The 25,167-nt window shown below is 58.5% G+C and overlaps 1 protein-coding gene across 1 annotated transcript; it reads left to right on the forward strand.

Moving 5' to 3' along the window:
* The first annotated feature begins 1,530 nt into the window (after window positions 1-1,530).
* SEMA7A (semaphorin 7A (John Milton Hagen blood group)) lies at window positions 1,531-24,624 on the forward strand. The gene is made up of 14 exons (XM_027067765.2): window positions 1,531-1,774; window positions 14,961-15,112; window positions 15,650-15,691; window positions 16,017-16,109; window positions 16,334-16,418; window positions 16,538-16,648; window positions 17,315-17,454; window positions 18,030-18,214; window positions 19,055-19,163; window positions 19,248-19,446; window positions 21,881-22,008; window positions 22,197-22,351; window positions 22,558-22,619; window positions 22,928-24,624. The coding sequence occupies exons 1-14, from the start codon at window positions 1,606-1,608 to the stop codon at window positions 23,287-23,289; spliced, it is 1,992 nt and encodes a 663-aa protein (XP_026923566.1). The 5' UTR covers window positions 1,531-1,605; the 3' UTR covers window positions 23,290-24,624.
* Window positions 24,625-25,167: the final 543 nt, after the last annotated feature.

Below are 25,167 nucleotides of genomic sequence, written 5' to 3' on the forward strand. Positions count from 1 at the left end.
GCCATACAATTCAGCAGATGAGGCCCTGGGCTGGAGAGAGAGTATGTCCTGGAGATGAGCCTGGGCAAGGACATGCTGCTGGGTTCAGGGCCACAGGCTTGGGTGCGGCCTGGGGAGTGGCTCTTTGCTCATAGCCTCCCTCTTTTTTGGGGCACTGTACTCTGGGCATCAGGAAGCTTTTGGCCCCACCCAGGAGGCCAGGAACCTAGTCCTGCCCGGTCTCTAGAGGCATCCTGGTTTCACCTTTTGGCCTGTTCGGGTATCTTGGGGCCCTTAGGGAAGAAGGAAGGGGATAGCTGGAAACAAAGTATGGAATGGTACAGCAAAACTTCCTGGTAAGAAAACTCTTCTGGCCATGGCACAGGGCAAAAGGCTGGAGCCGGGGCTGAGGCCTGGGCAGCCTATATCCGTCTTCGATGGTATCTGAAGCGTGTAAATCAAGTCCAGCTAGGCGTGTGGGTCCTAGAGGCCCATGTGTACCTCTGCTACGTCCTCCTCACCTGCCTCCTCTCAGTGCAGCCTGCCTGGGGAGAGGTATCCAGTAAGTCCTGGGTAAGTGGGATTCCCATCCCTGGTTCCCTCAGGCACAGCAGAGGTGGAGAGTCTGGGCGCTCTCTGGCCCGAGGAGAGGAGACCCCCTCATAGAGGGCAGCCACGTGGCTCTAAGAGGATGAGCTGATGGCAGAACTGCCTGGACTGTCCACCCAACTGCAGAGGGACTGGGTCTGGATCCTGCCGGGCATCATCACTCAGTCATCAGGTTGCTTGGCTGAGCCCTATATGCTTTGGGGGCGGAGACTCCCTAAAGCTGGTCTGACCCTGCCTCCAGGACAAGGAGTCCTGGGAATGCAGGAGGCTCCCCTCTCTCTACTTGGGAAAGGGGACTTCTTAATTACATCCCCCTCCACTCACATGGAAATGAGTTTGGATTTTCTGAGCATACACCAGCTGGCTGGGGGGAGGCAGCCCAGAAGGCTGCTGGTTGGGAAAGGGAGGAGAAGGGAGAGGGGAGGGAGTCAGGCCAAGATGAAAATTCCACGTTCTCACGGCAGAGCAATGATGGGGTGCTGAGTGCTCCCCACAGATCATCTACTCCTCTGCCTGTTTTCCCCCAGGGGAAAGCATCTTGCTCCTCCATATAGTCTCCGAGGGAACCATGCACACTCAAGCTAGCCTGTCCTCTGAGAACCAAGCTTTCAGGGGCCAAACCACTTAGCTGGCCATTAGTGCAGTTACCTGGTCCATGCCCTAGGAGAGCTGCTTCCCGACTTCTAGGCCAACCCTTTCATGGGGTATGGGGGAGTGGATTTCAGGCCCAGAGAGGGTACAGGGCCTGCCACCGATCAGAGAAGTCCACGTCTGTCTTGTCCCTGGCGGTCCGGGTTCTCCCCTTGGAGTTGCCCTGGAGAGGGTGGCGAAGGTTCCCTAGCTGCGGGCACTGCGCCCCCCTTGGGCAGCAGGGAGGCGAGAAAGGCTGCGGGGTGGGGAAGCGGGGAGGGAGGGTGGGGTCAGGAATTTGACTCCGCCTCCTTGCACTGGGAGCAGCCTGCGGTCGGGCGCTGGCTCAGTCTCGGCTGCTCGCCGCTGTCGCTCCCGGGCTGCGGGATGACACCGCCTCCGCCCGGATGCGCCTCCCTCGGCGCCCCGCGCGCCCGCGTTCCCGGCCGGCTGGCTCGGTCTTGGCTCCTGCTGCAGCTGCTGCTGCTGCTCTGGACTGCCGCCGCCACCCAAGGCCACCAGAGGAGCGGACCCCGCATCTCCGCTGTCTGGAAAGGTAGGTGGCGCCGCGCGGCCGGTGGGGAAAGGGAACGGACGCCGCGCGGGGCGGGTGCAGAGTGTGCGGCACCGGAGGGAGTGCGTGCGCTGCGCTGCGGGTCCCGGGCTGTCCCCGCGGGGAGCGTGTGGGTCTGGGTGAGTGTGTGAGTGTGCGCGCTGGCACGCTGGAGCGGCTGTAACGCTGCGGCGAGCGAGCGGCGGGGGCCGGAGCCCCGGCTAAGTCGCTCCAAGTCCGCCCCCAGTCGGGAACCGCAGCGCCGGGGCGCAGGGGAGGAAGAGGGCCCCTCTCTCGGCCGAGAGGCATTCTCGGTCCTCCAGCGCTAGGACCTCTGTACAGGACCTTTTCTTCGGCCGGGACCTCCACCCAGGTCTCCTCTTCTTGAGCTGCGGGCTCCGCTGTCGCACGCAGCGCAGGCTGGGCCGGCAAGGGGGGCGCGGACCCCTTGCCGCCGCCGCTGCGCTCCGGCTGCGGGAACAAAGACCCCGCTGCCTGCCCCCGCCCCCGCCCCGGCCCCGAGCGCGGGCCGGGTAAAGGGGTGGACACCCAGTGGCGAGCCGGGACAAGGTGCGGTGCGGAGGCTTGGGGCACCCGGGCGCTGCCTCTGCAATGCCAGGACCGGCCGCTCCCCCCTTGTCTGCACGTGGCAGTTGTCATCAGGAATCGGCGCCAGCTTGGGGGGCAGTGCCCATTGGGTGGGGCACGGACGTTGGGACCCCCAGGTGGCGGATCTGGGGAGGGAGTGCAGCTTTTAGGCCTCGATAGATATGTGAACCGGGGGACCAGAGTCTCCCCCAGGGGCGCCTCACTTTAGACCCCTGTACAATGGGTCAGAAAGCCGGCTTAGGTGGGGTTTGAGTCTTTCTGCTGCCAGGAACTGAGCTCCCCTCCCCTGCATTGCACACAAATGCTTCCCCGCCCCTAGACCGACAGAGCTCTGTCCTCCAAATTTGGCGGCACTGCAGACTCCCTGTGGTGGTGGTGGACTCGTAGTGGGGGCTGGGGGACTGGGGGACTGGTCTGGTCTGGCCCTGCTGGAGGCCCTTTGATGCCCGAGGCGGTTTGCAGGAATTGCCAGAGCCTGAGCATTATCTGGGGCAGGTATTCTTAGCAGAGAGAGGAAAAAATCCCACACACAAAACAAGTAGCCTGATCTGCAGCTGCAGCGGGGGGAATGTGACTTGCCCAAGGTCACTCCGCAGTGTGTGAGCTCACGGTGCAAACTGGGGGCTCTGATCTGGCACAGGACCAGTGCTATTTCTGAGTTAGGGAGGGGAGAAGGATTTAGGCAATTTTTTGGCCATAAAGGAGGGACTCTGGGGGCCAGTTCTGCTACCCAGCCAGAGGTATTTCTGGTAGGAGTAGGGCAGGAAGCTGGACCTCTGGTCGCCTATTCATGATGGACACCTGCCCACCCCTCAGTCATACGAGCTCCAGCCCAGGCTTTCTCTGCATTGCCAGCATCCCTGCCTTGACTCCGTCCCCTTGGCTGTCCTGGACAGCACAGCATTTGGGCACTCTGAAAAGGGCAAATGGCCATATCTGAGTGTTCTGGAATCTCCCCCCTGCACCCAACCCCTTGCATTTGGCTCTGCTTGTTCCTAGCCCCAAGTCTTCCTAAGACCCCTCCCCCTATACTTAATGCACAGCCACATCTTAGCACTTAATGTGAACCTCCACATCTTGGGCACTTAGTCCCCACCCTGGGGCTATTTAAAGCTGCTTTCAGTCCTCTTACCCACTTTCAAAGCTCCCAGCCCAGCTCCACCTCTCCCCTGCGCGCAGTTCACAACTGTACCACAGAGGCCCGCATTGGCCGTGCCCTCTGCTTCATAATGCACTATTGATCCCTACTGGGATCTGCCACCCCCTCACCTATCTTGTCCAAAGGCAGTCTTTGCTCATCTGCACCAGTGCCAGGCGCCCCACTGGCCAGACGGACCCTGCCATCCGCCTATCCCCCAGGCCCACCAGCTGGTGATGGTATGCCTGGCTGACAGCTGTCTCCTATTTCCTGTGGGGTGACACATGGCAGTCGGACAGGAATGGGTTTGGGCAGGGCAAACAGGGGAGTAGGCTGAGAAGAGGGCCCTCCAGCCTTTGCTGTAGGCCAGGTCCCTGTCTTGCAGGGGTTGGGGTGCTGTGGGAATTGACTTCCATGAATGACTAGGTCAAAGATAATGGTAGTTCTGGAGCCAGTTTTTTTTATGAAGCATAGACTAGAGTTTTAGTTTTAAGCCAGGATAGGTGCAAGGACTGGAGTGGATACGGAGGGTTCTTCTCTGTCATTTATTTTTTGTTGCTTGGTCTCCTAAGCCTCAGGGAAAGATTAGATCAGGGAGTTCTGAGAGATTCCCAGCCTGCACTTATTGGGAAGGCTGATGCCTCTTCAGCCTGATGAAGGCCTGGCCAGGAGAGAGAGGACTGTGTCAGCACTGACCTGCTGGGTTCCCTTGAACTCTGCATCTGTCTCTGACCCTCAGAGCTTGCCAGATCAGGAAGGGCTCTGGAGATTGTCCTCTGAGGGCATCACTGACACATGAACTGGTCACAGATGCCAGGTGTGAGCCTTACCTCCCTGCAAGCAGGGGCTAGAGGAGATTGTGTTGGCATGCTTATGTAAGCTGTGCACCCCTCTCCTGTTCCATCCCTGCTTGGAGGAGATGGAGAAGCCCAGGAAGGTCCTGACCCCCAAGATCAGAGGTGAGCCAGCATGAAACGAGAGAAACAGTGCCCAGTCTCCAGTCCCCACCTGCCCAGCTGGTTCTGGGCTCTCCCTTGTCCAATTAAACAACAGGATGTTATTGTTGACTTGGTGGCTGCTGGGGGAGCCATTATGGGGCGACTCCCCAGGGCAGGGGGTTGTTGTCACCTCCTCCAGGAGATGAGGTCACAGCTGGGGCTCCCCAAGCATCAGCATTTCCAGTGGAAATCCTTGCCCCCTTGGGGACTTAGATGTGCTCATCACCTTCAAGGTGAACTCCCTCTGCAGAACCAGGGAAGGGGGGCAATTCCCAGGAGGAGAGGGGGGTTTCCTAAGCTGGGAGAGCTGGGAGAGATGCACGGTGATGTCACCGGGAGCATCCTGCCAAGCTGTGTGGCCCCTCTGTCCTGGATAGTGAAGATTCTGAGAGTAGGCTGGGGTGGGGTGGATGCTGGCACGGGCTTAAGACTATACGGCTTGGAGAAAAGAGATGGGAGGTCTGGAGCCTGGCTCTGGTCCTAGCTCTGACCTGGTTTTTTGTGTGACCTTGGGCACGTACTTGCCTTTTTCTGAGCCTCAGTTTCCTCAAATGTCCAAAGTGGGCAGAAGGAGGGAGGAGCTTATATTTATCAGAGTGCGAATTCTCTGGGATGGGCAGACGCTGTGGTGGCCAGTTCAAACCTTAGCGGTGAGGAGAAATTGAAACCTGGGAAGTCAGGGGAAATCCTTGAGTTCTGTGTTCTTTCCTATCTTTTTCTCTTGTGAGCTGAAGGCTGTGAATCAGCTGGAGGAAGTGGCTCATTGGTTTGTGGTCTCCAGGGTGGACATAGTAATTTAGCATATTTGACATTTGCTGGGGCCAACCTTGTATTGGTCCCAGGGCAGGGCTTGGGGACCCAGGGATGAGAAAGTAGACAAGTTTGTAGATTTCTCAGGGTAGATGGGGAGGCAGACAGGCAGGTCAGCCTTCAGTTACAATAAAATGTGGCAGGGCCTGTAACAAAGGGCAACTATGGGGGTTGAGGAGGTACCTAACCCAGTCTGCCCAATCAAGGAGGGCTTCCCGGGAGAGGTGGTAAGTTGGGATGCCAGGAGGAGTAGAAGCCAGCTTCGGAGGGGAGGGACAGGAGGAAGTACCTGGTGTGATATAATTTCATAAACTTGCAACTAGGACCAGGGAGAGGAGAGGAGCTGAGTGGGTGTCTCCAGGAGGGAGACGTTGAGTTAGCCAGGGCTTGGGGGCTCCAGGAAGGTTTCTTGCAGGAGGGGACATCTAAAGTGAGCCATTTGACCTTACACAGCCAGCAGGAAGAGGGATCTGGCAGGGAAGGCCTCCTGAGTGTCCTAGCTCCCTGATGGGAAGCCAGGGCTGGGTCCAGGGAGACCAGAGCTTTCTGCCTAACTCCTGACTGCCCAGGTTCTGCAGATGAGGCAGCCTATTCCTCACCAGAGACTCTCCCTGTGGGGAAGATCTAGGCCCTGTTGCTGAGGGCAGCATGCCCTTCCTCTGACCAGCTTTCCCTTCCAGGAGAAGGTCACCTTAGCAGGGGTAGGTCATTGGGCATAGGGGACGTGGCAGGTGTGGGGCAGAATTCTGGGCACCCAGGAGAAGCAGGGAGAACTGGGTACCCTTCTTTGTGGGGGGTCGGGTCAGGGCCCCTAATGTGCAGGTGGTAAGCTGAGGCTTCAGCCAGGGGAAGGGGCCCAGCAGCCCGCAGAGGGCAGTGGTGGGAGTGGGTGGCCCCAGAGTTGACAGCTGAGGCCCTAGCTGACGTCCTGTCTTCCACACCCAGCCCCGTGTCCCTTATGTCAGCCACTATAGGCGTCTGGCTATGTCACAAGAGACTGACCATACTTCCTCTGCTCTGTTGGCAGCTCGGGGGCCGGAAAGCTTCCCCTTCTCTTAATTTCCTTTTTTGGACACGTCTGTCTGTCCCGTGAGGCCCCTCCATCCCTTCACGTTAATGCGCTGAACAGTTCACCTCGAATACACAGTGACAGAGCTACTGCTTTCCCCAGTGCTGCGTGGTGGCTGGGCCCCATGCCCACCTTGTCTCCCACACATCTTTCCTCACCGCTCCCCAGCGCCCATGTTTTCCTGCCTCGGGGCCACTGCCCTGCTTGTCATCCGCCCCAGCACCCCATTCTCTTCCTTTCTGCCATTTCTGTCTCACTTCCTCCAAGGAAACTTCTTGAATGACTCCAACCCACACAGCCTGATGGGGCAGAGCTTAGGACATCAGAAGACAAATGTCAGAGATCCACACGTTCCCTGACATGTTCCACAGATGGGGAAACTGAGGCCAGAGATGACAGAGACTGGCCCAAGGTCACCCAATGACATAGGCAGAGCTGGGACCAGGACTGTATCTTCTGCCCAAGCCTGCTCTTGGCCTCAGCTATTGGCCTCCCTTCACTTGTCTGTCTGTCTACATGCTCTTTCCCCAGGCTTGGGGCTCACTGAGCACTTTCCTCCTCGGCCAGCTCGGCTGAGCCCAGACTCTTCTGGCCCCAGTGCTTTCTGCTCCCAGGAGCCCCACTGGCCATGACCATCTTCCCTTCAGGACTTTAGATTGGGCCAGCTCGATGTGCCTCCTCTGGTCTTTTCCTCAGGGCAGCTGGGCCTCAGGTCTTGAGGGCAGGTTGATCTGTGTCACGGGCTAATCTGGGTTTAACTGTCACGGCAGCCTGGGATTAGGCTGATCCTACCCTGCCTCCTGCACCCCTTGCTTCTAGTCAAGGGCTTGGGCTCTGTGCTAACACCCTCAGGGGCAGCCCTCACTGTGGAGGCAGCCAGCACCTGCCCCCGTGCCTAGGTCTGTGCAGCTTCTCTAGGGGAGAGAGCAGAAGAAGGCCCAAGGGTTTGCCCTTGGGAAGCACACAGGTGCCTGGAGAGGTGGGCCTGCTGCCTGGTTAGGGAGGGCACCTGGGAGATCTGGAACCTGTAGGTGTAGCCACGGACTGTGACAGGAGATGAGAGCAGGACAGGTCAGTGTGGGGTGAGAGGAAGAGCCAGACTGAGAGCAAAGGGCAGGTGTGTGTGGTGGGGGCAAGGTGGGGCGCAGAGAACCACTCATGTTGTTTATCTGCTGGGCCCAGGGCTCTGAGCCAGCCTGGTGAGGAAGGAAGGTCACTGTGATAAACTAAGCATGCTGTCAGTGGCTCAGGAGCCTCATCCAAGATGTTAGTTCCTCCGACGTGGCCTACTACCCCAGTCTGCCCCTCCCTACTATCTAAACTGTCCCTACTTGCCCAGCCCTGGCCTTGGCTTGGCCCACGGCCCACAGAGCGAGAGGAAGCCTGGACTTCACCTTCAGGACCCCACAGTCCAGGTGAAATCCCACCAGACAGGTGATCTGAGAGAAGATGGTGTGTGCCAGATGGTATATAGCACAAGGTCAGAGGGAGGACAGAGCAGTGAGGGCTGGAGCAGTAGGGAACACTTCCTAAAGCCAGGGAGGTTGAGACCAGGTGTTCAAGGACAGGAAAGACCATGTGCACAGACAGAAGGGGAAAGGGCAATCAAGGTAAAGGAGAGCACAAGCAAAGGTGCGGAGGAGGGAAAGAGCCTTGGCAGAGATGAGCAGACATGGGCCTTGACTGCCAGGTAGAGGGGGAGGGCCCTGCTGGGTAGGCAGTTGAGAGTCATGGTGGGTTTTTGAGCTGAGGGGTCAGGGGTGGAGGCGAGCGTTTTTGGTTGGTGCTGGTTGGGTAGGAACCTGGCTGGACAGATAATAAAGAAGGGTTCATGAGCATATCCTGCCCTTCACTGTGGTCTGCCTCAGGCTCGACAGTGCTTTCTATTTTGGGTAGAGATCTCAAGAGATTTATCTTCCTAATTAGTCATGCTGGTCAGCGCTCAGTGCTGTGCTGCACCCCCAGATCCCTACCACCCCACCCCACCCCACACCCCTAATCCCTGGTGCCTCGGGTCTGCACACCCACGCTCTTACACTCTCTTTGGGGCATCGCGGTCAGGCCTTCATGGGTCAAGAGGCCTCTGACCAGGCTCCACCCTCTCTGCCCCCCAGTCTTCTCTTTTGTGTGGGAGGCACTGGCCTGGAAGCTTCCAAGGGCCCTTCTATGGAGCGCAGTGCTTTAAGCACAGATTCCAGAATCAAGCTGCCTGAGAGTCAACCTCCATCACTTAACAGCTGTGTGATCCTGGGCGGGTTACTCAAGTTCTGTGTCTCGCTGAACTCATTATAAAATGGGGGTAGTAAGAGATCCCACCTTCTAAGAGTTCAGTGATGACCAAGTGAGTTAATTTATCTACAAATCACTTAAGAATAGTGCCTGGCACATAATAAATGCAGTGGAACAGTTTGGTGGTAGGAAAATCACTGTTGCCATCACTGTCATTCTCCTCCTTTGACATTCTGATTTCTGATGAAATGCAGCCCTGGCAGCCGGCCCCTGCCAGCTCTCCCTTACTGGCTCTGCTGGGTGCCTGCCCTTGCTCTTTGCCCACTCCCACCCTCCGACTGGCCCAGGCTAAGAGTGAGCTGGGGAACCTTCTGTTTCTCAAGTCTTCCCATCGTGTCTGCCTCCCTCTGCTAGGGTGATGTAGCCATCTCTGCCCTCTCCCCCACCTCTGCCCTGGCTCTGGGCCCAAGGGCAGGCCCTATGCCTCTGCCCATCCTCTCCTTTGAAGGATAGTTGATCTTGACCTTACTCTGGGGCTTTTGGAACCTGCTGGGCTGAAGAGCAGGCGGAAGGTGGACAGGACATGATGTTCATCCTGGGTTTCCTGCCTTCCCTGGCCTTGGAACCTCCTCCCTGCTCCACACAGGCTTTGGTGTCAGACTGGCGCCCCCACAGCTTGCTGTCCACACTGCCGTTTCCCCTGAAGCCTTGGCCCCAGCTGGTCTCCCCACCAGCCAAGCCTCTGGCCCTTTGAGCACAGTGGCGTGGTGCAGAGAGCGCATGGCCCTTGCCGGCTTGGAGGGGCCTTAGTTTTCCTGTCTATAAAATGGTACAGGGGCACCTGGGTGGCTCAGTGGGTTGAGCGTCTGACTCTTGATTTTGTCAGCTCAGGTCATGATATCGAGCCCCTCATCAGGCTCCATGCTCAACCTGGAGCCTGCTTGGGATTCTGCATCCCCCCCCCCTCTGCTCCTCTCCTCCACTCTCTCTCTCTCAAATAAAAAAGTAACTAAAAAAATGGGGGTGCATACACTTGACTTGCCTTCATTGCAGGGTGGCTGGGGAATTTGGCAGGCTAGTTGATGGAGGCAGAAGGTGAGGTTGGCTTCTTCTGCTACCCCCACCTCCATCCAAAAGCTGTCTCTGACCTTTCCAGGACTCGTAATCCCACCTTCCCCAAAAGGACCTGTGAACTCAACCCTGACTGTTTTGTGATTTGTCCTGAGAACCATGAGTGGGTTCTCAGGTATGGTAGCAGGTACCAACCTCTTCAATTCACAGAGAAGGAAACTGAACTCAGGAAGGCCCTGGTCACAAACAACCAGCCACCTGGCTTCCAAAGGGAGCACAGGCTTCTTGGAGCCAGGACTGAGCCCACACGTGAGATATGTTCCCCTCCCTGCCACAGCCAACCTTGGTGGGTGGGAGGATGTGCCCCTTCAGCCCAGCACACAGCTCACTGTTCCTATGGCTGATGAAGACAGGCAGACCCGTCACTCCGCCATGAGCTAAGTACCGCCTCAAGGGCCTGCCAGGCAGCTGTCTGGAACATTGCTCTGTCCTGTGTTACCAGATCTCCAAGAGCAACCATCACTGCTCCTTGGCATGGGCCAGGGCCACCCTGGAAACTGGGCTTGTGGATAGGAACGGCTTCTCCTGCCCTCATTCCTGGCCATATCTGGAGAAACAGAGATGAAACACTTGTTCATTTGCACTCATCCTAGTGGAAGAGTTTCCCTCCGCTGATCTGATGCAGTGCTGAGTTTCCCCATTAGTCACTCCTTAGGGTTTGAGGCCTGAATTACTAAAGGCTCCCTAGAGATCAGGGCTCACCTGGAAAGTGGGCGAGTGGGTGATTCCCTTCAGTTATCAGGTTAGCAAGTTTTCACCTGGTGGTCAGGGAGGGAAGGATGGGGAGCAGGAAATGACCCAGGAAAGTAGGAAGAAGCAATATACAGTGCTTTGTAAATCAAGAGGCTCTCAGGGAGGTCCGGGCTGTGGTTCTGGAGGGCTGGAGCTGGTGATGGGCACCGGAAGCCCTGGGCTGTAGCCTGGCCCTACCTCTGCCCTCCTTGCCATGTGTCTGGCCTCTGTGCCCTCTCAGCCCAGTGATTGTTCAGATCCTCTCTCTTCCACCTTGACCTGTGGGGTATGGGTTGCAAAGGGTGGAGAGGCTGCATGCTAATTCTTGGACTGCATGTGGGGAGGAGGACTCCCTCCTCTTTCTCAGCCACGTGTGTGTGGTATGCGAGGGTGTGAGGTGGGCCTGACAATGCAGGGTGGGGTGCCGTCGTGGGAGGATGTGGCTGGGTCCCCAGTCAGAGGTTGGCCTGGCTCCTGCTCCGTGCCCCGGCCCCCCAGGCTGCCTGACTCAGGCATTCCCTGCTGCGTGCCCACATTCCTGCCATTCTCAGAGCCTGCCTCAATGCCCACTTTCAAAGGGCTCCCTGAGGTTAGCATTCAAGGCCCTTTGGGTCAGTGGGTCAGGTTGGAAGGCTGTCCCTGCCTTGTTGCTCCCTTCATGGACAGCAACATCCCATACATTCCAGCCCCAATTCTACCGTCCCCTTGGGCTGCCCCCGTCTTTCATAGGCAATGAGGATATGGGGACAGTGGGGACCAGATGGTGACAACACACAGAGTGAAGGAGAGGAGGAGCAGTACCTCTCCAGGCCAGCCTGCTTTAGGAAAACTCAGCGCGTGTGAACCCCGGACTTGCCCCAGCCCATGGGCCACTGGGACTGTGGTAGGAGGGTGGTGGCTCCACGAGCAGTCAGGTCTGATTCTTGCCAACAGCATCTTGTCTCCCACCCCCAGCTATCTTCTTGATCCTCCTTTCTGGCTGGGGCTGGGCCTTGCAGCTCCTGCCACTGTGAGGAGGGAGGGCTTTCTGGGTCCAGAAGGAGCAAGGATGGGGTGGGTGCCTGGCCCACCTTTGGGGCCATGCCCTCCCCATGTGCCCCTAGCCCCTCCCCTGCCTGAACCCCTGGTTATTCTGGGAGCTTTTAGCTACCACTTAGTCAGCCACTAATGCGTCAGGCCGGGGAGTGAGGGGGGAGACACGGTGCCAGACGGTGCTCCTTTTAGACATGCAGGATGGGAAGCAGAGGGGGCTGGTCAGGCAGGGAGAGAAAGGAGGTAGGGGATGCTGGAGGAGGGGAGGTTTCCCCAGCTTGGCCCTGCAACCCTAGCCCTGCTCCAAGGGAGGAGAAGGCAGCAGTGGAGACTGATGGGCAGTATCCTTGGGCTTCCGTACCTCCCCTCCACATCACGTTCTGGACCTTTTGGTCTATGTACCCACCATTCAGTCAGCCTCCCCACCTTTGCTCAGCTGGTTCCCTTGTCTGGAATTCTCTTCCTGCCTGTTCCTGACCCACGTAGCTTTGATCTGCCTCCCCCAGCCCTGTGGATTCACTGGGAAGCAAAAAGATGCCTTTAAGGATGTGACACTTGCTCACTTGGCTGGGTCTTTTTAGGGGCAACCTCTGGGCTTGCTCAGCCCCTGCATGGGCGGAGCCTTGAATGCCGCCCCCTCCTTGACCCAGCTCTCTGTGATGGTGCCATCGGGCCATGGGTCCTGGCTGTGAAGGCTTAGTGCTGCCTTCACTTCCAGGCAGCCCTCCTGCCCCTGAGCCCCCAGCCCCCGCTCCTGTGACCTGAACAAAGCTTCCTTTCATGTATTCATCGAGCTGCTGCCGCTCAGACACTTCCCGGGCACAATCAGGCCCTTTGAGGGCCTCGGGCAGTGCGGGAGCCAGGCTGGGGCAGGGGTGGAGAATGGGCCAAGGCCTCGAGCTGGTGCCGTCCTCCCCATACACATCGCCAGGCGCAGACTGGGGAGGGGTAGGAGCCAGGGGGTCAAGGGAGGCAATGCTGCCAGCCCCTGTTTGTTCTTCTGCAAAATGGGGCGAGTAGTCCCTTGCTTCCCCCCAACCCCGGCTGCTGCAGCCAGGATTTAAAGGGAATGGGGCGCAGGCTTGCAGATCTGTGCAGCACTGCCCTGGGTCTGGTGCTGCACCCAGCTGCGGGCAGCCCTCACCCTCCCTCCCATTGTGTCCTCAAAAGTACTTCATGAGCAGTCCTGAGTTCTGTCCCAGAACAGTTTTGCATGAGATCTGGGGAGGCTTGCTTTGGTATGGCCATCTCGCTTCTGTGGCTGGATTTTGGTGTAGGGCCGGATCTCCCCCTCAGGCCTTGCTCTCCAGGGCTGGGCCATGCGTCTCCCATCAGGCTTGACTCCCCAGGGCAGGGCTTTCTTTCCCCCATCAGACTAAATTCCCCACGGCAGGACCGTGACCCCCAGACAAGAGCTGTCCCTCAGGGGCCACTTGGGTGCCTCTTTCCCAACCACTAGAGCTGTGTGTGATTGGCCTTGCAGTCCCCTCCTCTGAGGCCAGTGTGGCTTGAGGGGTAGGATTCCAGGGGCTTGGGCTCTCAGGGCCCAGCCTGTCTCCAGACGCAGACAAGCAGCCTTCCCTGGCCATAGCTGGCTAGGGAAGTGGGGGCGGGGGGGGGGGGCAGTGGCTGCAGACCGTCTGGATCTCTGGCTGGCTGCCGGTAAAAGGGGAGCCAGAGAGCTGACCCCAGCACTTTAATTTTACCCCAACTGAAAAGGCGGGGGAGCCCGGGGGCTGAGACCTGCCAGCCATGAGCCTTGGCCAGCACCACATCCCCACGACCCGGTGCAGAGCCGGGGTCTCAGCCCTGCCCTGCACAGCTGGGGCTGAAGGGGTGAGCCTGGGATACGATGAGGCCTGATGTGCTGAGCTGCTCTGGCTGTGTGTGGGGTGCCCCAGGAGAGCCAGGGGAACCTGAGAGCTGTGAGCTCAGCACTTCTCTGTGGCCCACGGTGTTGCATCTCTCTGAATGTCCCCCCCCACCCCCCCGCCCCCCGCCCCAGCCAATACTGTCTGGATAAGGCAGCTTGTCTTCCCTCCTAGTGTGACCTTGGACTGGTGTGCCCCCCAGGGGCCGAGTTTCCGCCTCTGTGCTGTGAGCCAGGCCACAGCTGAGGTGAAGACAGAGAATATCCCACTTCCAGGGATGATTTGACCGAGCAGGGAGGTAGCTTAGGGAAAGGGAACGAAGGTATGGGTCACAGGGTGCACCCCCGTTGAAGGCAGAATCGGTAGGAATGGCTGGTTGGCAGCAAGAGGGCTCGGGGGTGGGGGCAGACTCAGGGAAATGGCTGTCCTCTCCTGTGGGGCTGTGGTGCGTCCTGCTTCAGGGTCTTGGGTAAGCTGGCTGCTCCTGAAATTGCTGCAGCTGAATAAACAGTGGTCAGGCCGCGCTCTGGGGTGAGGCCTCGAGCTGGTCAGAGGTGGGGAGATGCTAGCTGTGGCTGATTGCTGGGGTCACAGCCACAGGCTGTCCCATCCCTGTAATTTAGCCCTGCAACCAGGACAACCTCAGCAATGTCACCGGAGATGAGACGTCTCCTCCCTGGAGGCAGTGGCTACAGACGGTTTCTTTTTTGGGCAAAATTGTCCCGGTCAGCCCTTCTGCTTACTGTGCCCTGTGAAGGGCTCCCTGTCCCGGAGTTGCTGGGGAGAGAGGGCTGATCTCTCCCCACTGGGGTGAGCTGGCGGCCCTGTGAAACCAGACCAGAGCAGGCCAGGCCACAGAGCCCAGTTGGGGGCAGCAGCGTGGGCTCTAGTTCAGTGCCTGCTACCGACCGTGTGACCTTGGGCTGCCTCTTTCTGGACTTCCATTTTCCCATCTGTAAACATGGGAAGGAGTGGACATTCAGATTCCTTTCTAGCTCTGATCTAAGTTGACCGGCTCACTAAGGGGCTGGGTGGGCGGGAAGGGGTTGCAGAGGGCTTCCCAAAGGAGGGGTTTGGGCTCTGACCAAAGTGATCCCTGGGAACCTTGACTCTAAGTGGGCTGCTTAGAGGCCCAGCTACCTGCAGGGGAAGGAGGTGGCTGCTTGCTCTGTCCTGGCGGCAGAGACGGGGAGCCCTGGTTCCTCCTGCCAGAGCCCAGCTTCCCAGGAAGAGCCGACTGTGTGTGCGTGTGCGTGTGTATGTGCGTGGTGAGTGTGGGGGGGGGGGTGTTTTTTCTCCCCAGGGGTCCCTAAATCCTGCCCTGATCCTGAGGTTACACATACTGTAGGACAGGGGCCTTGGCTTTGAGGTGAGGACAGCTGGTTGCTGGACCCCAGCAGGGGATCCCTCACTTCTCCCACTCGTGGCTCTGAGTCCTGGTACTGCCCCAGCCCAGACCCAAACACTAGCTGCCACGCAGGTGCTGATACGCCTGGCAGGGTGGGGAGGGTTGGGGTTCTTCCTGTCCAGGGCCCAGCCTCAACGTTTCTGTCAATTGCCTCCTCCTCAGGCCGCGCAGGGCAGGACTGGGTGGACTTTGGCCTGGCTGAGCCTCACACGGTGCTTTTCCACGAGCCCGGCAGCTCCTCCGTGTGGGTGGGTGGACGTGGCAAGGTCTATTTCTTCGACTTCCCCGAGGGCAAGAATGCCTCCATGCGCACGGTGAGCCTAGACCCCTCTGCCTGGACCCCTCTGCTGGCTCCAGGGACAGAGCTGAGCCCCTTCCTCCTTCCCTACCCGCCCCATTTCTCTCATCTCTCCTCTGTCCTTGGTGAGGGGCCTCAGGGAATCCGGGGGAGCTAGCATCTCTTCTGAACAGGTCTCCCCCCCATTATGTTCCATATATGGTCCCTGCGAGAGGCTCCCTAAAGGTAGTCCAGATTGGTGTGGGTGTTGGGGCAGTGCGGAGAAAAGCCTGGAGCTAACCTCCCAGGCCAAGTGAGTAGTGCTGATGGGGGAGACCCAGTCAGGAAGCTGGGCTCCAGAACCCTATGGCCCCTATCTTCTGAGATCTCTGGGCTGGCCTGTGAGCTCTGGGCTTTGGCTCTGGGTATCAGGGCAAATAGCCTGTGTGATCTTGGGTAAATCACTCACCCTAGTTGCTCATCTATAAAATGAGCTCGTCCTGAGGATGCATAGAAAGCACACACAGGCATGTTGCCTTGGCAGAATGGCCTAATGCTTTCCCCTCCCCTCCAGGTGAACATTGGCTCCACGAAGGGGTCCTGCCTGGACAAGCGGGTGAGTGAGGGAGAAGAGTACAGAGGGGAGGCTGACCCGCTTGGAAAAAGGACAGGAGTCCCTGAGAGTCTGGGGAAGGAGGCATGGCCCTGCCTCAGGAGCCACAGTCTGGGAGGAGAGAGGTAGCCCTGCCCCAGGATTCCCAGTTCTGAACGGAGACATGCTTCTTCACCAAGGCCCCTTTGTCCTTGCTGTTCTTGGGGCATTGGAGTCAGTGGCACCTCCTCTGCTCAGATCCGAAGCCTCCTGCCCTAAGACTGAGGGTCCTAGTGCTGGGCCTGCCGGGCCTCCAGCCAACATCTCTCTTTCCCTTTTGCCCGGGCAGGACTGTGAGAACTATATCACGCTCTTGGAGAGGAAGGGTGAGGGGCTGCTCATCTGTGGCACCAATGCCCGGCGCCCCAGCTGTTGGAGTCTGGTGAGAAGGCCCCTCCCCGTGCACCTGGTCAGCTCACCCTCGTCTGGGTGGGCTTCTGCCCCCACCACGTTGGGAAGGAGCTGGTGGGGGGGGGGGACTCTGAGGCTGGCCTCACTTTGCATCAAATCCCTGGGAGGATGGGGATCGTGGCTGGGAAGCTGGCGCCCACAGGAAGTGGTGGCCATGGCATCATGTGCTGTCTGACCCTCCTTCGTCTCCCCCAGGTGAACGGCACCGTGGAGTCCCTTGGTGAAAAGAGAGGCTATGCCCCCTTCAGCCCAGATGAGAACTCGCTGGTTCTGTTTGATGGTAGGGCAGCTGCCTTGGGCTGGGGGAGGGTGGTCAGCTCTGTGTCCAGTGGCCCAGGTTCGGAGGAGGGACTTCTAGGAGCTGTCTGCCCTTACCCATGCCCCTCCCACCATGCCCAGGGGACGAAGTGTACTCCACAATCCGGAAGCAGGAGTTCAACGGGAAGATCCCTCGGTTCCGCCGCATCCAGGGCGAGATTGAGCTGTATACCAGTGACACCGTTATGCAGAGTGAGTCGGGCTGTGGCTGGGCTGTGGGGGCTGAAGGGGTGTGAATGCCCAGGGCAGTGGATGGAGAGCCCTCAGTTTCCATAGGAGGGCTCCCCAAGGGCTGCTGGGCCACAGCCCGCTCAAGAAACGGGGGGCAGGTACCCAGAGCTGAGGAGGTTGTCTTTAAGGGACCAACAGAGACAATGGTGTGGAGGCAGGGTGGGCCCAACACATTGGGAGCAAAACAGAGGAAGCTGCAGACCCAGCGTGGGGTCCCCAAGAGCCATAGTGTATCCCTCTGCTGAGCTCATGTCGGGGCCACACCTCCTCCTTCTCATTAGGGCTCTGCCAATTAGGCAGAAGTGACATAGGGGCCCCCAGGGACCTCCCCCCAGTCCCTAGGCATGAAGTCATTGCTCCTGGGCCGATGACATCTTTGTGGAAGAGGGCAAAACAAGTGTGGGGTGGGGGTGCAGAGTCTCAGGCCCCTTGGGCTGTTGGACCTGATGTTCTGAGTTTTAGTCTAGGTCTGATTTGCTCTGGGTTTGTTTGTAGAGACTAGGTGTGTGTTTGTGTGTGTGTGTGTGTGTGTGTGTGTGTGTGTGTGTGTGCGCGCGCGCACAGAGTCAGGATGGGTCCTCCGGGCAGGCTCCCAGCCTCACATCCATTCATCTGTGTCTCTGGCAGACCCCCAGTTCATCAAGGCTACCATTGTGCGCCAAGACCAGGCCTATGATGACAAGATCTACTACTTCTTCCGAGAGGACAATCCCGACAAGAACCCCGAGGCTCCTCTCAATGTGTCCCGTGTGGCCCAGCTCTGCAGGGTGAGTGTGTGGCCTAGTGGGCAAGAGTGTGTGTCTGAGCCTGAACAGGAGCAAGGGAATGCATGCCTGGGTCAGGTGTGCACACGTGTTTCCATAAAGGAGTGCGTGAAATGTGCGAGTGAGTCTGGGAGTGGGATTGTGGGAGCAAATGTGTGTGCACGAGAAGGTCCATGCATCGGTACGTGGGCAAAGAGGGGGTCTCGTGCATGTGTGGTGGTGTGCAAATGTCTGTATTCATGCCGGATGTGTTTGAGTGTGTTTGTGAGTATGAACGTGTGTTTACACGTGTTTGTTTCACCTGTGTGAAGGTGCCAATCTGTTCTATGGGGACCTGGCACCCTTACCCTGCAGGTCCCCATTGCTGGCCCTGTGCCCTGGATCGGCTGGAGCCTGGCCCAAGGACCTGGCCTGAGAGGAGAGGCAGCTGTGCCTTGTCCCCTGGCAGGTCCTGGCCCCTTTCAGAGCTCTCTTTCCTCCTCTGAAGCCTGGGCGCTGGCATTCCTGGTGGCAGGTACCTCGGGTGTGTGCAGCAGCGTGGGCAGGTGCTGAGGGCCTCCTCTTCCTCACCCTTTCAGGGGGACCAGGGTGGCGAGAGTTCACTGTCGGTCTCCAAGTGGAACACCTTCCTGAAAGCCATGCTGGTGTGCAGCGATGTCGCCACCAACAAGAACTTCAACAGGCTGCAGGACGTCTTTCTGCTCCCTGACCCTAATGGCCAGTGGAGGGACACGAGAGTCTATGGTGTTTTCTCCAACCCTTGGTGAGTGACCTTCATGCTGGGGCTGGGGCTGGAGCTGGCGTTGGTTAAGAGGCTTGGGCTCTGCTGAGGAGAAGGCTGATGTGGCACGAGTGGGGACCCCAGGTTCAAGGGACAGGGCCGTTGCTGGGCATGGGGTGGGGGATAGCCAGTGCTCAGGGAGGTGTGTGCACTGGTGTGTTTGTGAGTCTGTATACGACGGGTGTGCGCGCACATGCCATGTGCATGCTCGTGACTGCGCCTGTGCCTGTGTGTCCACCAGCTATGTGCTCAGAGTGGGTGCTGGGCGCTGGGAAGAGGCTGCTGAGGACTCTTAGGTGCTGGGTGCTATCACACCTCCTCAGGCATTGCCTGCGCCTGATAATTCACACCTCTTAATCACTCTCATTGATTGAAAACAAGGCAGGCAAAGGTGTTAGGCAGATGTGAGGAGAGTTGGGGGACAGGGTGGGGAGGCCAAAACCTTGCTCTGTTGCCCCTGGGCAGGTAGACCCAGCCAGGCTGGGAAGGGGACAGTCCTGTGTTGGGCATCAGTGTGCTGCCGCTGTGTCCAGCGAGGTTGGCGAATCACCCAACAGGAGTGTGTGTGTTGGGATTTCTCCTGCCCTGGGGTTAGCCTCTGAACTCAGTGATTCTGTGACAGAACACAGGTTGGGTGGTTAGATTGTGACAGAGAGAAATTTGGTTAAACTTCCCTCTCTCCCTTCCCCCTTCCTCTCCCGTTTCCTCCTTCCTTCTCTGGTGTTTCATAACTCTCAGGCCCGGACTTGCTGGGCTGGCCTGGGTGAATGAGGGTGGGTGGGTCCTGGGCCCTCCAGTGAGGCGGTCTCTGTGTCCCCCCAGGAACTACTCAGCTGTCTGTGTGTACTCCCTTGGTGACATTGACAAGGTCTTTCGTACTTCCTCACTCAAGGGCTACCATTCGAGCCTTCCCAACCCTCGGCCTGGCAAGGTAAGCTGTGACGCCCACCGTGGCCCAGGCCCCAGCCCCGCCCCCCAGCCACTTGACTAACCTGGACCTGTTCTCCTTGCCCAGTGTCTCCCAGACCGGCAGCCCATACCCACGGAGACCTTCCAGGTGGCTGACAGTCACCCTGAGGTGGCACAGAGAGTAGAGCCCATGGGGCCTTTGAAGACGCCACTGTTCCACTCAAAGTACCACTACCAGAAAGTGGTTGTCCACCGCATGCAGGCCAGCCGTGGGGAGACCTTCCACGTGCTTTACCTAACCACAGGTGAGGGGCTCCCCCAGGACCTTCTGGCCTGCTTTGTAAAAACGGATATGAAATGTATAGGGAATGATATCACTGGCATCTGGTTGGAACTTTATACTTGGAAGGAAGAATTGAGTGACCAAGAGCTGTCAGGTGTCAGTGTGTGTGGCTGTGGAAGGGAGGTGGGGGCAGAGGGAAGAGGAGAGGGTATCCTAGGATGGGAGGAGAACAAGCGTGGGGATTCAGAGGCAGAAATGTAGCAAGACCGAGCAAAGCTGGGCGTAGCTTTGGTCCAGATGTCTGACCCAGGGAAGGGGGTAGGAAGAGAAATGGAAAGTCAGGAGGAAGGACCTGGTCACTGGGATCCTGTGGGCCTCTGCTAGGCAGAAGGAGGAAATCAAACTCTCTCCTTGTCTTGGGGACCATGCAGGTGAGAGGAAACATTTGATGTGGGATGCCAAGAATTTAGTGAGCCGTGAGGAGGGGCTTCCAGACAGCGGAGCCTTTGCAGAGGACCACAGAGGGGGCTTCCCCGGGGGGCAGTTTTCTGCTGAGCCAGCTCTGAGCTGAGTTTTTGGTAGCTTCTTGCTCCCAGGCTGTGGGCAAAGGGGGCTGCTGGGAGAAAGCATGGAGATCAGTGTTGGTGGGGCCACAGGCTTTCCTTGAGACTGAGTGGTGGTGCTGTGAGAAAGGGCAGTGTCTCCCCCAGGAGCCTAGCAGTCAGGGCCTCAGGCACCCACCCTCAGTTATTCACATCTCCCCCTCAATGTGGCTTCCTGCTATAGTTTCACTCTGTGGCCTTCTCAGGGCCATGGTGGCCTTACTGGTTGTTTGACACTCCTAGAGGCCTCCAGGAAAGGAATTCCCCAAGGGGTCCGGCTTCTGGGTCCTGAGACCCCACTTCTTTACTCCTCCATTCATCCTGGCTACACCCATGGGCCCCTGTCCTTTCTCTGCTTGGCAGCGGCTGGCCTAGCTGCTGTGGTCAGCCAGGCGATGGCAGGGCATTGGGGTGTCGGAGAGGAAGGGTCACACAACACAGGCATGGGAGCAGGAGCCAGGACCAGGAAAGCCAGGTTGGCTGTGGGCTCCCTTCCTGCAGACCTGGGAGGTGAGTGCACGTGAGTGATGAGGTCTTGGTGTGAGGGCCATTGGAGAGATACCATGTTGGATCCTGCAGCAGGAAGGATTAGGGCCAGATGAGATATAGAACTTTCTGAGCCCTCTGCAGAGAGCAGGAGGCTCACCCATTTGGGAGAAGCTGTGGGAAGCAGTTATGGGGCTGCAGCAGGCAGTGTGTGCAAAGGCAGTGGCAAGGCTGGGGGCTTGTCAGGACAGAGGAGCGTCTGGCCACATCTCAGAGCCTGCGGAGGGGGGCCATAGACACATAAAGGAGAATCCTAGGCAAGCAATCATCCCATCATCTGACTGCTTTTTTGGGGCAAGTGATGCCCTGGGAAATTGGGAGGGAGGAATGGGGGAGGTAGGCTATTCTAGAAACTGGGACAGCGGGTGAGGTGGGAACGGGAGGGCCCGGGGGTCAGGATGCCCATTAGTCCCTGACAGGTATGAATGGAGAGAGCGTGGCCTCAGAGGCAGGCAGCCTGGTCCTTTTTAGATCTAAGATTTTATAAAAATTAAAAAGAAAATCCCCTAAGATTAAATACAATGTGGAGTCCTGGATTGGATCCTGGAACGGACAAAGGACATTAGTGGAAAAACCCAAGAAATCCAAATAAAGTCTGTAGTTGAGGTAATAGTAATGTCTCAGTGTCGATTGCTCCATTGTGACAAATGTACCACAATTACATAAGACGGTAACGTTAGGGGAAACTGGGTGAAGGGTATTCGGGAAGTCTGTACTATTTTTGCAGCTTTTCTGTAAAGCTAAAATTACTCCGAAATGAAAAGTTTATTTAAAGAAAACATCCCCAAAGAGTCCAGGAAACAGGGGAATCATAGAAGGAGCTGAGGGGTGGGGTTCTGATGCCTCTGGGTTCCGGTCATCACCTGTGTGACCTTGAGCAAGTTGCTCAGCCTTTCTGAGCCTCATTTCCTCCTTTTTGAACTGGGAGGATAATACCCACCTCTTAAGGGTGTGGAGGATTCAACAACCGAAATGCTAATGCGCATGGGCTCCCACCCACAGGATTTAGGCACTCAGGGCTGTGCCTATAGGACAGTCGGCTCTGTGCCCCTGTGGACTGGTAGAGCCTTGGGCCTCCTGGGATGGCCTCTGTGGCCCAGATTTGGAAGCTTTCAGAGCTGCCCTCAGGCTCCTAGTCACCCTCTCCCCGCTTCACCCCACCCCAGTCCTGTGACCCTCGCCTGAGCCATGACTTCCCAGCCCTCCCCCACCGACTATCCCATTGGTTGGCACAGCCAAGAGGGAGGCTGCCTGGCTCTGGGGATCTCCTGCCCACCGACCCGCTGACCCTCTGCCCCTCGCCCACAGACAGGGGCACCATCCACAAGGTGGTGGAGTCAGAGGAGCGGGAACGCAGCCTTGCCTTCAACATCATGGAGATCCAGCCCTTTCACCACCCGGCCGCCATCCAGGCCATGTCGCTGGACGCTGAGCGGGTGAGCCTCCCCACCCCACTGTATCCTATGGAGCTACCCAGCGATGGCCAGCTGAGGACAGAGCTCCTTTGCATGTCCTTTTAAGAGCCTCTGGGCCCCAGGGCTCAGAGCCTGGAGGGTAGCCTGGGGACTTAGAACTCTCTTGGGGCTGGGGGCCCTGGCCTGACCCAGTTGTGTTCTTCTTCTAGCGGAAGCTGTATGTGAGCTCCCAGTGGGAGGTGAGCCAGGTGCCCCTGGACCTGTGTGAGGTCTACGGCGGGGGCTGTCATGGCTGCCTCATGGCCCGAGACCCCTACTGCGGCTGGGACCAGGGCCGCTGTGTCTCCATCTACAGCTCCCAAGGGTACGTTGGCCAGGATCCCTTGTTCCTGGGAGGAGGTGGACATAGGAGTGGGGGTGGCGTCAGTGGGCTGCAAGAGGCTTCGGTGCTGGGCCACAACCTCCTCTGAGTGGGGTGGGGGGGTGGGGGGTGGGGAACGAGGACAGGGATGGGGGGCCAGACCCGAGACCTCCTGTCCACTCAGCTTTCTCTTCCCCTTCCAACTCCAGGCCGGTGCTGCAGTCCATTAATCCAGCTGAGCCACACAAAGAATGCCCCAACCCAAAGCCAGGTACATGATCTGGCCCTGCTGGGCCCCAATCTGCTGAGGGTGGCACAGCCCTGTCTGAGAGAGACATGGCCTGGCCCTGGGGGCCCCAGGCAGATGGGGCAGGACAGTCCTGCAGAGGGGGCCCTGTCGTATGGGAGGGTGGTTGTTGAGAGGGGGATGGTGAGGGAGGCAGGGGAGAATGGGGAGGAGATTGGCACTGTGTTCATTTAGAAGCCTTGGCCCTGGAGGCCCAGCCAGCAGAGGAGGATACAGTCTGCCCTGGGAGCGCTTGGCCTCTCCTCACGGCTGCCTCCCCCGTCCCTCTCCAGACAGGGCCCCACTGCAGAAGGTTTCCCTGGCTCGGAACTCTCGTTACTACCTGAGCTGCCCCATGGAGTCCCGTCATGCCACCTACTCATGGCGCCACGAGGAGAACGTGGAGCAGAGCTGCGAGCCAGGCCATCAGAGCCCCAACTGCATCCTGTTCATCGAGAACCTCACAGCCCGCCAGTATGGCCACTACCACTGCGAGGCCCAGGAGGGCTCCTACCTCCGTGAGGCTCAGCACTGGGAGCTGCTGCCCGATGACGGTGCCATGGCTGAGCACCTGCTGGGTCGGGCCCGGGCCCTGGCCGCCTCCCTCTGGCTGGGCGTCCTGCCCACGCTCACTCTCAGCCTGCTGGTCCACTAAGGTCCCCTGGGGCTGGGCATGGCACAGGCTCCTGCAGCCTCAGGGGCACTAGAAAAGTTTCCCATCCAGAGCCGGCTGGGCCCGGCGAGCTCCTTGCCCGATGCTTCTTCCAGGGGGACTGCATAACCTGATGAAGGACACCAGGCCTGGAGATGGCCAGCCGCAGGCGGCTGCCGGGCCCGAGCAGGCACGGGTGGCGGGGGCCACAGAGTGAAGGCGCTGACTGTGAAGCTGGGGCATTGGTGACCTAAGATTTTACCTTCTGGAGATTACTTTTCAAAAACTCCTCCTCAAACTTGACTAAATGCAGCGATGTTCCCAGCCCAAGAGTCCATGGGCCAGAATGGGATTTGGAAAGGGAAGCTGGGCCCCAGGCTCTGGACCTTGGGGCTGAGGCCCGAGTCCATCGGACTCTCTATACGCAAACTGCCCCCTCCTCCTCCCTCCTGTCATGGCTGGGGGTAGCTGCTGTTCTTGTAGGCCCAGGGCTGCCTTCTACGGCTCCCTCACCAGCCCTGGGTCCCACTAGGCAGCCGTCTTGCATGTTTATTGAAGGATGTTTGCTTTCCGGACAGAAGGACGGAAAAAGCTCTATTTTTATGTTAGGCTTATTTCATGTATAGCTAATTCTGACTGCATCTGTATGAAAATACCAAAACTACATGCTGGGGGTGGGGTGGGACAGGGAGGGACTGGGGAAGGAATGGGCTGGGGTGGGGGGGTCCCAGTCTGAGGCTCCGGGGATGGGATAAGAGTCTAGGGACAGGCATGGGTTCGAGGAGAGTGGCATGAGCTGGCTCTGCCCTGGGATCCCAGTCTGAGGGGGGCATGGTCCCAGTCCCCAGTGTGGGGCGGTTATGGGAGGGGGTCGGGTGAGGGAGACAGGGGAAAATGAAGGAGAAACTGAGCCCTAGGTTCACCACATTCATATAGAAGGAGGAGCCGGGTCCTCAGGGGGAGGTTCCAGGACTCTGCCCTTGGCATTGGGGGCTGGGGGGCGGGGGGGGGGCCCCCTCCCCTCCCCTCAGCCCCCTTCCCCAGGGGCTGTGCTTCCATGCTCCTAGTCTCCCACCTTCAGCTCAGGACATGTTATAACTTAGGCTAAACTGTGAATTCCGGTGGGGACAGCCTGGGCCAAGCTCTCCAGGTGCACGGCTCTGCCCCCAGCCCTGTCCGTGGGTTTCAACAGAGAGCTGGGCCCTTCTCTGGCTGTGTCTGGCCAGCCCAGGGCAGGGCAGGGCCTGGGGCCGGCGGCCTTCCAGCTTTGGCCCCTGCATCTCTTCTCAATGCACTTTAATAATGTAACATATTACTAATAAACAAGCTATTTATTTACCTGTGCCTGCTTCTTGCTTGTAAAGCCAGCCCGGTTGGGGGACAAGGGTGGGGGGCTCCTGTTTATGACTCGCCACCTCCTCATCACACACACTCGCTGTTTCTGCCCTTAGAGACCTAGCTAGCGAGAGACAGGGGTGGGGTGTGCACCCACATCTCCTGGGCCGTGGTGTGCTGCCTGCAAAGCTGTTGACGGGAAGCCAGGCGGCTTCTGCATGCCAGCTCCTCTGTTCATACCTGGGGAGCTGGCCTTTCTCCCCACCCCACCCCACCCCCACCTCCACCCCCACCCCCCTGCCTCTACCTCCCACCACTTCCCCTGAGAGGCCTGGCCTAGCCAGGCTAGAAACCGCCTCAGGCCTTCCTGCCTTCAGGGGGCCCATGCTGGGAGGGAGAGCTGATCAAATGAGACCCGGTGGGATAAATGTGTGGTGATAGAAGTGTGTGTGCAGGAAGCCAGAGGGTGGCGGCAGGTGGTGCCTGAGTGGGGACGAGGTACTTCCTCCGGGCTGGCCTGCCAGGCAGGGCATATGTGCAGAGGGG

This window comes from Acinonyx jubatus, chromosome B3, assembly GCF_027475565.1.
Source record: "Acinonyx jubatus isolate Ajub_Pintada_27869175 chromosome B3, VMU_Ajub_asm_v1.0, whole genome shotgun sequence".
NCBI classification, from domain to species: domain Eukaryota; kingdom Metazoa; phylum Chordata; class Mammalia; order Carnivora; family Felidae; genus Acinonyx; species Acinonyx jubatus.

Coding starts and splice junctions, on each gene's coding strand:
- SEMA7A (XM_027067765.2), top strand. CDS start 1,606: ATGACACCGCCTCCGCCCGGATGCGCCTCCCTCGGCGCCCCGCGCGCC. Junction 1,775..14,960: donor CATCTCCGCTGTCTGGAAAG/GTAGGTGGCGCC, acceptor CCTCCTCCTCAG/GCCGCGCAGGGCAGGACTGG. Junction 22,009..22,196: donor TGTCGCTGGACGCTGAGCGG/GTGAGCCTCCCC, acceptor TTCTTCTTCTAG/CGGAAGCTGTATGTGAGCTC.